Source organism: Rhopalosiphum maidis, chromosome 1, assembly GCF_003676215.2.
Source record: "Rhopalosiphum maidis isolate BTI-1 chromosome 1, ASM367621v3, whole genome shotgun sequence".
Lineage (NCBI taxonomy): Eukaryota > Metazoa > Arthropoda > Insecta > Hemiptera > Aphididae > Rhopalosiphum > Rhopalosiphum maidis.
This window is the reverse complement of record NC_040877.1, coordinates 19601204-19614521: the sequence shown is the minus strand read 5'-3', so window position 1 is coordinate 19614521 and position 13318 is coordinate 19601204. Positions and strand designations below refer to the sequence as shown.

The 13318-nt window shown below is 25.6% G+C and overlaps 1 protein-coding gene across 1 annotated transcript; it reads left to right on the top strand.

Moving 5' to 3' along the window:
- Positions 1-50: 50 nt before the first annotated feature.
- LOC113548552 (nucleosomal histone kinase 1-like) lies at positions 51-5668 on the top strand. Its single transcript, XM_026949494.1, has 8 exons — positions 51-335; positions 1838-1974; positions 2036-2082; positions 2277-2343; positions 2554-2753; positions 2820-3033; positions 3118-3300; positions 5479-5668. Exons 2-8 carry the CDS (start codon positions 1845-1847, stop codon positions 5592-5594), a joined length of 957 nt encoding a protein of 318 aa, XP_026805295.1. The 5' UTR covers positions 51-335; positions 1838-1844; the 3' UTR covers positions 5595-5668.
- Positions 5669-13318: the final 7650 nt, after the last annotated feature.

The window sequence follows — 13318 nt, the reverse complement described above, 5'->3', positions numbered from 1 at the left end:
CAGCATTCATGCTTATATTTGTATAATGTATATTCTATAATATGAATTGTGATAACCACCTTATCAAAAGGTGATAAGTGTAAAATCAAAGGAAATCTTATTTCATTGATATGAGTACGTGACAATTTAAAATGATAACCAAACGGTCTGTTATTGACTGTTATTTAATTTTAATTTTGAAGTTATTTTATGAGTAATAATATAAATAGTATATACAATATACCTTTCTTTGTTTTTCCATAAGGCATAAATTGTTTGTTTCTACTAATTTTGAACTTCCACCTTTCAACCCAACCAACTAACGTGGCGCAAATTGTTGCGTTCATTATAATTTTGTAAGTATGTGTTGTACTAACATTAAATGGTTATAAAACATACATATTATTATGTATCTTCATAATTTTAATAATAGACATAATATATTGGTACAATTAATTAATAATAAAAGAAAATTTGAAAAATTGAACTAATTTGTTTTTATGTATATTTGTTGTTGTTGATCTATTGACTCTTAATATTGACTAGTCTATAGACATCTATTGATGTCTTAAAATTGATTCATAGATATAGTTTTTGAACTTAAATTATATAAAAATAATTTCTTTCACTGGTATAAAGATGTGAACAATTTTATGCACTAAATATTCCAACTGAGAAATGATTAATTAGTTATTCATATATTTTTGTCAGTTATTAATGTTTTGACATCCGTTTTGTGTTTAATATGATTTATCATTGTTAATTTTTTAAAGATTACTTACAGGTAGTGATAGCTGCCATGCTGTCACAAGAACGTTACTTTTATATTTATTTATATTATGGCAATTATGTCAATCCACCGTTTAAATATATATATATGGTATTTATGGTTTGCTGATAATTACTGGAAACTTAATAACTTAGTAGATGTAAATTTGTTCAATTTTAACTATGAAATTTTTTTTCAAAGAGCTACTAAAGAAATAAGAATACTTATATTGATATTACTGTCTTTTTATTTGTATTTAAATTTTATGCAACTTATTTTATGAATGGTAATCACATATTTTTACAATCAAATATTTTTTTTTATGCATTTTAGTGATTTTACCATTTTCTTTAAAAATGCTGTATATATTTGAACGCTGCACGCATAATATGTAAAATTATTTTTTTTTTAAGAATTATCTATCTTTTTTGAGCTAAGAGATGGCACCATAAACTTTTTAATTTTTTCCTGCAGATTTTATTTTATTACTAATAACATTATACAATTAAGCTAATAACATTTTTTTTTAAAAATTTGTTCAATTATAAGAGAAAATCAAGTATGAAGTTGAACATTCAAGATATAAATTATTTTTTACATAGTAACTAATATTATTATGAAAAGTTTTCAATAAAAATTAAATCAGAGTATTTTTGTGTATACTTAAAATAGTACATTTTCTATTAAAAATAAATTAGTAGAAGACTCATCTCATTGTCCAAAAAAAAATACCGATCAATAGTGTCTCTATTAGTATTAAAGTATTTAAATAAGTATTAATATTATCCTTTAATTTTATTAGCTGAATAAAGGCATACATTGCGACATTAGTGGTGAAATGTAGTTGAACATAGTTGACTGTTACAGCTTCGTCAAAACAATAGGTCAACAATTGTTTTATCACAAATGTTTTAGTGTCAGAGGACCTTTCTAAATATACTACTTAAATAAAAATGAGGTCATATTATTTGAGCACATTTATTTACTATTTAGGTTATTTTTGTGTTTAATTGATCGAATGAATTTACTAATAAATTACGTAAAGCTTAATAACACGCATATTTTAATTTTGATGTGATATTTTTTTAGGTGAAATATGAGTAAAAAAGCAAAAACCACACCTAAAGAAGAATTACCACCAGGATCATTATTAAAAGATGTTAACGGCATTGAATGGGAAATTAAAAATATTATTGGTAGTGGAGGATTTGGATATGTTTATTGTGGTTAGTCGAGTTATTATTTATAATAAACTATTAAAATGCTTATTTATAATGTATTTTTTAGGAATGAAACATAATTCTAGAACTAAAACAGAATATGCAATAAAAACGGTATGTTATTTTTAATAATACCAATAGTATGATATAAATAAAATGATAATTTAATTTAATTTAAACAAAATTATTTTATGAAAAATAAATTAAATATTTTTTAAAAAATCTTTGGGTTTATTTTATTTGGGTTTGAATTAGTTATTTTATATAATTGTATTTAAAATTTATTTTTAATTGAACTTTGATGATAGGAAAATATGGAAAGTGGACCCTTGTTTGTAGAACGAATGTTTTATCTTAAAAACATAAAGGAAGAAGGTATATAAACATAACCTTTTATACTTATATCTGTTCACCAATAGAATGTGGTTGTGTAATAACCAAATATATAATGACCAAAACATGTTATTCTCAACTGTAATCACTAAAATGTCCATTTTCAGCTCCTTTTAAAGAAATCACATTCTTTTAGTGAACTGAGATTAGATAAAACTAAATAATTGTGTAAATTAATTATTTTATGTATAGATGTTAAAAAATGGATAACAATCAAAAAGTTGAAAGAATTACCATTGCCAAGATTCTATGGTTTTGGAAGCACTATTCACAATAATAATAAATATAGGTTTATAGTTATTGAAAAGTTTGATAAAGACTTGGAGACATTTCTTCAAACTGTTTCAGATAGATTACTGCTAGGAGCTGTCATTAACATAGTTCGACAAATTGTAAATAATAAATTTTTTTATGAATGTTTCATCAATTTGAATTCATTTTTTTCTTTTTTTTTATAGATTGATGCCTTAGAGTTCATACATGAATGTGGATATGTTCATTGGGATATCAAATGTCAAAATATATTTATTGGTAAAAAACCGAAAAATAATCATGTGTATTTAGGAGATTTTGGTATGGTAACTAAATATAAGACTGAAGATGTTAAGCCAGATAAGAAATGTGCAAATAATGGTACACTAAATTATATAGCTCTAGATGGCCACCTTGGAAGTAAATACTGGTTTTAATTTTTAATTATTCAAATTTTTTATTACATTTATTTTACGCCTTATAAAAATTGTATTTATTCTGTAGTGCATACTCGACGAGGTGATCTGGAAAGTCTAATGTACAATGGTTTAGAATGGTTAAAAATGAAATTACCATGGAAAACTTTTACATTGCTAAAAACCATTAAATCTAAAAATGAGATGAGAGATGCAATTTTAATTGCAGGACCAAATGAAAAAATTTATGATTTTAATAATGTACCAAATTGTAAGTATTATTAATTTTTTAATGAAAAAATAAAATATTTAGGTACTTTATTAAAATTTAAAATGTTGAGATATACTTTTATTAGTAATCATAAAACTATATCTGGGCATGGTATGGCATAATGTTTGGCCACTGTTACTGAATATTGCTGGAGTTAAGTACTGTCTGGCATTGATAGTTCTTGGATAGGTTCTAAGTAATAAAGCCATGCCCCACATACAAAAATACCCTTTCCTAAAAACTTACCATTACAAAAATAAAATCCCACAGTTAATGACCACAGTGCTCGAATTGGGAAAAATTAAGTAGAGGAGTTCAATCCATCAATTTAAAAACTGTGTTCCAAGTGCATAATTACTTAACACAGATCCATGGGAGGCTTTGCCCCCCTTGATACCTTACTTATATTTTGAATACCACTTTTTAGCTACACAGATATTTTAATTCTACCTTCGTACTAGTTTATAGAATAGATATGTACAATAAATCATAGGCAAAGAATAGTGTGATATTATAATTAATTAATAAACAAACAACAAAAAAAAAAAAAATATATAGGGCCATAGAAGTAATAATAATAATAATAATAATAATAATAAATTAATAAACTATTATCAAAAATAAATTTGATACTAAAAATTATTAAATTTGTTATATTATAAATTGAAATTCACATTTATAATTATTTTGGACATAAGTTTGTGCTGTCCCCCCATTCCTGTAAAAAAATATAGTGGGTATACAAAAAAAAATAGTAGGGGAGCTCCATCCCCCTGCGCACCCCTCCAATTTGAGCACCTACATTTAATTGTCAATGTTTAATATGAAACAAATAATGAAATAAATCTTTATCAATCGGTTGCATAATAATACTAGGGATAACAAATGTTAATATATACACGTTATTGGTTCAATGTTCACGGATAATAAAGGTAACCAGAAATTAAGATAAAATGATTATTAAAACTTGAAATACCAAAGCATTATATTATTCAAGAGTATAACTAAAGAGATTCTTGTAGTTAAATTGAATGTAATATTTATCAAAACGGAAAATAATAATAAAGAAATAACTTTACATTAAAAAAAAATATATATATTATGTTTCTATAGTTTATGATTTTAGTTATGTTCAAAAACATATTAATTTTGTTTACATAAAAGAACTTATAGATATTTTAATAATACAAATTTTTAATTTTTCTATTTAGAATATGGTAGTACGTATTTTGTCTGGCTCTCTAATGTAAATATGTCAAATCCAATAATTTTAGTACAATATATATCTCATTGTGGTAGCAAGGGAGGAGGCTGAAGGGGCTACAGCCCCCCTGAAATATTAAGAAAATTGAAAAATTATTTTAATTTTTAATGGTCTATACAAATTGCAATAAAAATCTTAGATTGTATTTAAAAAAATTGATCAGCCCCCCTGAAAAAAATCCCAATTACGCCAGTGACATCTCTGTATATATCTAAAAAAATTTTAAAATTACCAAATTATTTGAAAATGAATGGAATAAATTCTCCGATGTAATCAGCTATAACAACCGATAACATACCTACTATTTGAAAATTAAAATATATGTTTTTGTTCACATATTTGTTTACTTGATTGGAGTTATAATGTTTATTTTCTTTATTATAGAAAAATATGCCTATAAATAATACTTAAAATTAACTTAGATAAATAGCTCTAGAATGTGCATAAATTAGTAAAATAAAATTTCTTTTATGACATTAAGAAACTGAGTTAAATTTGTATCTTAGTTTTGATGGTATATTACTTATTAAAATAAATATGCATATACTAGAAATTCAAAGTTCCAATTATAAGACTTGAGTCACTATTATTTAAGAAACGCTAATTTTTATTTTGATACAGGCTACTGATATTATTTAAATGTTTTATTGTTATCTGTTAAACAATAAACATTCAATGTATATTTTAAAAATGAGAGGTGATGCTGAGTGATTTATTAGTTATTATGTTTTTCCAAAGTTTATTTTTCAAAAAATATACATTCAATTATTACTGTATTCAAAATCTTAAATAATTTACTTATGTTATTAATTTATGTGTCAAAAATATTTTTAATAAATAGCAGATTTATATTTTTATGAAGAAATTGTAGTAAAATGCTTTTGTTAATTTAAATTTGTGTAAACTATTTACAGGTTATTTTGAAACCATGAAATGTATTTATAATCTAGAACCTGCTGAAAAACCAGATTATGCTTTGTTGAAAAAGCTGTTAAAGCAGTATAAGACAGAGAAGCTGAGTTTAAAATGATAACTACAAAAATTAAATGTAATTTTTGTATAAAAATAAATAAATAATGAAATATTGTAAAGTATATAGTATGTACAGTATTTATTTTTAATTTATTATACAATTAATTACATTTAAGAAAAAGTATTATACATTTTTCTTAAAGAATAAATAATTTTTTTTCAAATGATTTTGTTTTTAATTTTTATCTATAGTTATTAATTATTCATTCATACTATTTTAGGTGCATTGAAATAAGATTGTTAAATGCTGTATTATATATTATTTGTATTTAAAAATGTAGTATATCATAAAATATAACTGTAAAATGTAAAAATGTTTAAACTGTTTTGTTTGTAATTTATTAGTACAAAATCAAATTGAATTGCTTTTATTGCAATTGTATTTAAAATTTTTCAAGTCAATATTATTTTTGCACTTAACAAAACTATATAATGAATAATTATATTGCTCTTAAGAATTAATAGTACTGAATAAATAGTTTTGAATAGTAGATGATAATATTTTATTGGTTATTACATTATTCATTCATTTTTTTTTTTATTATTATTTATACAAAAAAAAAATTTGTTCTTACTATTATTTTGCAGAATGTAATATTTTGTCCTTTAATAATATGAAATAAAATGAATAAGTCATACGTTATAATTAATGTCAATTTTCAATAATAAAAATTAATTGTATATTCTACTTATATCCTACTTAAACATCTCCAATTATCTTATTAATCATAGGTACAGGAGCAATTTTTTTTTTGTGGTGAGCGGAGCTTGGTTTAATAATTTTAATAGTAACAGGTACCTATCCAAAATAAAGGGACTTCAGCACATAGTTTGTTTATTGAAATCGCGCCCGATAATACATATTATATCATTATATTAAACTGAAAACTACTTAATCTACTACAGGCAGCTTAGGATTTAGTGCAATATAATTATTTATTATTTCATGGTTAAAAAATGGCTTTTAAGTGTAGTTATTCGGTTCTCATCATACCTATCTATTTAAATGAAAACGGCGCGGTGTCATTTTAATTCAAATCTAAGAATAAACTAAACATTTTTTGTCCACTAATTTATTTGAAAATAAAAGTTTAAATAGGTACATAATCATTTTATAAAATATACGATTAAAAAAAAAAAAATCAATCTTAAATAAAAAACAAAGAAAAAAAATTTTGTTTTTAAAGTAAGTACCTACATAATAATATGGTATATATGCGTTATTTACTGCAGACGATGTTTATGGTGGTGGTGGAGGTTTCGAATGTTTAAGTAGTTTTCTATTACTTTAGTAAACTTTATTTTGTTTTGTACTATGTTTTCTAACCTAGATATAAAGCTTCTGAAATTGAACAAGTTTAAATATTTTTTAAAAAAGAAATACATAATCTATATGCCAAGCATAATATAAGTAGGTACTATATGTGAGATGGGGAATAAAAACGTTATTGGGGTTACGATAAAAGATCACGACACCATTTTCTATGCAAAGTTCAAGATCGTTTTTGAAGAATGGTTTGTCTGGAGGATCGATTGGTCTAATATTTCAAAACGGAGTTTAAATGAGAACAATTATTTGTTATTTTTATGTTGAACGTCGAAGCACTCGAGGCGATGGAGATTGAGACTTGAGACTCTCAAGTTGAGAGTTTTATGAGATTGAGTGACTACGTTTATTAACAGTTTATCACACTAGATTTTACAAAGTAAATTTAGCCATTGATAAAATTACATTTGAATTTATATTAAATTTATTTTTGTTAGGTACTTATTTCTTTGGTTATTCATTAATATTTAAATGTATTATTGTTAATCAGTTACGCGGATTAGAGTTAATTGAAGCCGTGTAATTTAATTGCGCGAGGCGCGACCAAAGGTAATTTCCACGGTGGTAGTGCTTTGTAACGAGTATTAGGTATATAATAATATTATTATATAATATTGCAATGTATAATCATACACTGTGTATTTAATAAAATCTGGATTTATTATTCTAAAAAAGATTGGCGTTGACAGTTTATAGACGCTGCACAGCTGAGGTCTAGAACGGGTTAAGAAACTGCTTCGATTGATAAAACGAACGACTAATTCCAATTTCCAATTGATTTTAACGCAGTGGCGTCATTTCAATTTTTTTTTTAATACGCATCGCCATATAGAGCAGGCCACTTTAAGCGTAAACCACTATCAATTATTCAGGCCAATCAATTTATAAAGTGGGCCAAATTGCCCAAATTACTACAATATTGGATTTTAAATAGTATTTAAAATTTATTTAATAAATACGCGCAAATTTATAGGTACTCTGCGCGGTCCAAATGACGCCGTTGTTTAAACGGCACTAAATTAAATATAACACCGATGCTAAACACATATATACAGTTTCGCTGTTCACGCGTGACTGTTAGATAAGTAATATTAATAGAAAAATATTAGGTATAAAAAGTAGCATTTAATAATCCAAAATACAGAATAGAAATGTAGAATGTCCGTTGATTTGTAATATAGAAGTGTGTCGCAAACTGGCTGTAATCAGTGCCGGATTTAACATTTGTGGGCCCCTAGGCAATTAAAATTTTGGACCTCTACAAAATTATTTTTTACATACATCTTTAACTTTACTACCCAATTATTAAAATAAACAGTTTTAATAATATAATCTACTAATATTAATAAATAAAACTATGTTTATTAAATTTTTTCATTTACAAGAAAAATTAATTAATTATTATATTATTACTTATTTTTTTTTTTAATAATTTTTAATAAACTATAAAAAAAAAACTTAAAATAAATTGTAATTCTTAGTTAAAAAACACTTGATTTTCAAATATTAACTCTTCTGAATTTTTTTGCAGCAGACTTTTCAAGGATATCTTTGAAATCTGTTTTTTGTAAAATATAATTTTCTGTAAGCATAATAATGGCAAGTGAATTTAAACGTTCTTGGGTTATTGAAGATCGATGACAATTTTTTAACAACATCAACTTCGAAAAAGTTTATTCCCCAGTAGCGTTGGTGACCATTATAAATATTTATATTTTTTTTTTTGCAACGAAAGATGGTTATGTAATTATTTTCGTCACCGTCATCGTTGCCGCCAGGTGATAAATGATAAATATTATCAAGTACCTATATACCACGACGAAAAATCCACAAAATAATTTTATTTTCATTACTGCATATAATACTTACAACTGTTTATATTTCTTATTGACTTTTGTCACGTAAATTCTTAAATAAAATACAGGTATTATTAAATAAATAAAAATATAGTTTTCCGTTTTTACAGGGCCCCTTAAATGAGTGAGTCCCTAAAGCGGGTGCCTACTCCACCTAATGGGTAATCCGGCACTGGCTGTATTTAGTAGGTGTACCGTGATCGTGGTATAAGGGTAGGTTTTATAAAAATAGGAATTTCCCGGTACTAAATTTTCGTCATCAATACACAGAACATTGCATTAACCTAAAAAATAAAGGCTCTTCATTGAAGAAAAAGTGTGCCACGAAAACTATGTAAAGAGTAGTCTGTAGGGTTTAAAAAAGTTGAGAGTTGCTGTTCTATGTTTGATTTAATATTTTAAAACTGAAATATCTATCTAAAATAGTAAACATTTTTAATTGAATGTTTCGAAGCAGAATATTTTTCGAAGTATTTCAATACTTACATAAAAATCGAAATCTGGAGAGTAGTTTTTGAATAATTATGAATAGGTATTTAAGGTTTATAGGTGAACATAATGAAGTGATATGGGATGAGGATACTCTGCAAAATTTTGGTTTACCACTCCAATCATTTATGCTTTAAGTATTTATAACTCAAAAACGATTCGTACGAATTAAAATTGTTATGTTATCGGAAGAAATATTCTGAAAAAAATTCTGTTTCAAAACATGAAATTCAAAATGTATGTTGTTATTTATTTATTATTGTAATATGATTAAGTATTAAGTGAAAAATAATTATTAAACATTTATTTTACAACAATACAATTATTGAATAATAGATAGGTACTAGTGTTTAGTTATTAGTTTGATATACGTTAACTTTATCGGTTAAATCAGTGCGTTATTGTTGTTATTAATTGTTATAACTGTTGCTACATTATAACGTGTACAAACTAATCAAGTAACACGTTATAATTTATACTCAGGGCTTGGGACTCAATGCATCTAAAATCATTAAAAAAACAATTAAAAACTTCATTAAATATTTAAATCTTCACCATATATAAGTTTTATAGTTAAGGTGGCATATTTATATGTACGTGGTGTGTAAATAAAGCAATAATACTAATTTATTATATTGAACTAAAATGACTATTTTACATTATCTTCTTCAAAGTAATTGTCTTGAGAATTCACACAGCGCCAGAGGCAATGTTTCCATTGTTCATATAGCAGTTATGGAACTCGGTTACTGGAATAGTTTTCAATAAGTCAGTCACAGATGTTTGAATATTTTTTAGTGACCTAAAATGTCATCCTTTGAGGTGAATTTTTAATCGTAAAAATACATGTTCTAAGAAAGAAGTGTCATTTTCAACCTTTTGATCTTGCGACAGAATTCTCGGAACCATTTTTGTGAAGATTTTCTTCATCTTCAAATCATTAGTCAAAATTTGATGAACGGTGGTGTTGTCTGATAATTTTGATCAATCAATGATCGAATTGGAACGTTTGGAATAGGATCCCAAACTCTGATGATGTTTTCATCATTTTTTGCAGTTGAAGACTTTGCACTGCGAGATTTATCTTCAATTGATTTTCTGTTTTTTGAGTATGCTTAAACCACCTAAAAACTTGGGTTATCGAAAGCACACTATCTCCGTGTGCACCTTTTAGTTTTTAAAAGTTTCCGTCGCACTATGTTTAAGTCTGAAATAAAATAGGATAGTACACCGTTGTTTGAAATTGTGTGTCAGAATAAAATAATACTAAAAAACTTGTTTATGAAAACAATCGTAACGGATTAACGGATTAAAGACTCTAGGGAGTTCAAACTTATACTGAAAATAGATGTTTATTAGATGTTTATCTACGAATATTTTCAAACAGAAAGCTAATACTCTAATAGTGTTGACAGATAGCACGATACGCTAAAAGTCTCATTACTTTATTTACACATCTCGTATAGTTAGATACTAAGGTACCTCCTATATATTATATTTATATAGTATAGTGTAATATGTGTGTCAGTCGATACCATTGCGTTCTCTGATTTACTATATAGGTAAGTATTGTCAGGAAGTTTCAAGCATAATGTATGTAATGTCTGGTATAGGTACTTGCAATAATCTCTCTAAAATTTGTTTTAGTAACCTATTATATTTAAACATATTCCGCTGGGTATTGTTTATTCTTGTTATGAATTATATTGTCCCCATGGAGTTCTACCTTTAATTCAATTATATCAAGGTTAATTAAGGTTTCCTAGAATTTGCATTCCTTTGGGTTTATTTTGATAGCTTAGCATTCAATAAATGTTCAAAATCATAATTACTAAATTTAAAATTTTACAGTATTTATAGAAATTATAACTAAGTTCTACATTATACATCTTATACAATTTAATTAAAAAATACCAATGGGTTTTCTATAAAATGTTATTTTCGTTTAAATATTCTTTATGCCTATTATGTGTATAAACCTATAGTTATATTTACAAAGGTATTTACTATTATATAATATACAATATACATTATACCTACATGTCCTATATATATTATAGTTAGTTAGTAAATAATATTTTACATTTTTACTTATTAGCATTTGCTAATTATTAATAACTTTAATGATTAACAATTGAAAACGATATGTACAAAGTTTTCAAAACATCTTTAAATATCAGTAAGCTAATGTATTTGTGACACTGACACAATTATAAGACAGAGCCAATTAATATAAATGAGTAACATATTTTTTTAGTGGTTTATACTTCGATATTCAAATTAAGTAAAAACCAGGAAAATAGTATAATAATTATTATTTATCAGTATTTAATGCACATGAATCAGTTGGTATGTATTTTTAAGTTTCTATATTTTTGTAGAACTCGATTATGGTTGATAAATTCATAATTACGACTAATTTGCTTTTTCCGTAAGTCATGTTAGGAAAATAAGAAAATAGATTTTAAAGATAATTATTTTCATACTATCAGCTTAATAGTTGGTGAAATAGAACAATGGTTTTCAAAAAATAATTACCATATTTTAGATTTTAAACAAAGCAACATATGTATTGGCTTTAAAAATTCATGCAAATTTTAAATGTTTGTTGAAACAATTAATTAGTTTAAAAAAATAAGTAATGTTTTCTTTGAATCTTATCAAGAGTTTTATTTGTTATCATGTTTTATAAAAGAAGATAAAGTAGTACTTATTAAGTTGTAATATAGACCAGTACTTAGCTAAGAAAATAAAATAAAATAATAAATAAAAAGTTGTATAAGTATATCATATTTATTGATTGGAAGTTAACAATATTATAAATATTTTAAATAATTCGTATCAGTGGCGGCTCGTGGGGTTCGTTGAAGGTGGGGCACAAATATTTCCTTCTTTTTCCACTATGAGAACTTTGAACTTACCATCAATTCCTGTTGATTTTTTAAATGAAATAAAAATTCTTACCAAAACCTTATACTCTTATAAAGTATCTTGCAAAACAAATAATTAAAAAAAAAAATTATGGTTTATAAGTACTTTTAACAATTAACACAATATTATACAGTAGTTATATTTTTGAATTCCAAATCGATCCGTCTGTCTTTTTTCTTCATGAATACTTTGATGACTTCTTCATTAAAATTTGATATTTGGTTCACCATTTTCTTTTCAATTGATAACATCGCTAATGCTGTTAATCGCTGTTCTGCCATACTATTTCGAAGAAATGTTTTTATCCTCTTCAATGTCGAAAACGATCTTTCTGCTTCTGCAGATGTCATAGGTATTGTTGCTATAATACGTATAAGTTTAAATGTTTCTGAAAATATTTGTTCCAAGTTGTTATCAATAATAAACTGTAGTAAATTAACAGCACCTATTACGCTACAAAAATCTGTTCGTTTATATATAAGTTCCAATTCAGTTTGAAGCTTACTTTTATTTAAAAAAGGGTAAGCTTCAATTGTTTCATCAACATATGTTTGTGGAAAACTTTTTGAACAAATAATAATTAATTGTTATCTTATCATGTTTTCAAAACCGTCGACGGTTGACAATAACAATACGAAGGCAATAGAACCGACAAAATATTATAAATCGTAATAAAAATAGAATTCGGGCACAATCGGATTGTGCCCGGCAATGCCGTATTAATTCGTGTCGAAAAGTGGGGGAAATCTAGTACTGTTGATCGGATTATCCGGGCACAACGAAGTTGTGCCCGCCGCCCAATGCGTATATATAGTATACACGTACCGTATCTAGGAGCACCCGTGTTTGATAAAACATTGTTTTCGATAATATTCAAACTACCAAGTACCAACTTATATCATGATGGAAGAAATACTTATTCAATATTAATTTTAATAATTGAATATACATTTTTCTTCTTTCTTCTCAATTTTTTAGGTGGGGCACGTGCCCGTGTGCCCTATAGCACGAGCCGCCACTGATTCGTATATAATATGATGTTTTATTATAATATTGTAAACATCGAAATGGGTAGATAATTTTTTTTGTGGAAGGATAAAAATATATGATTAGGAAATT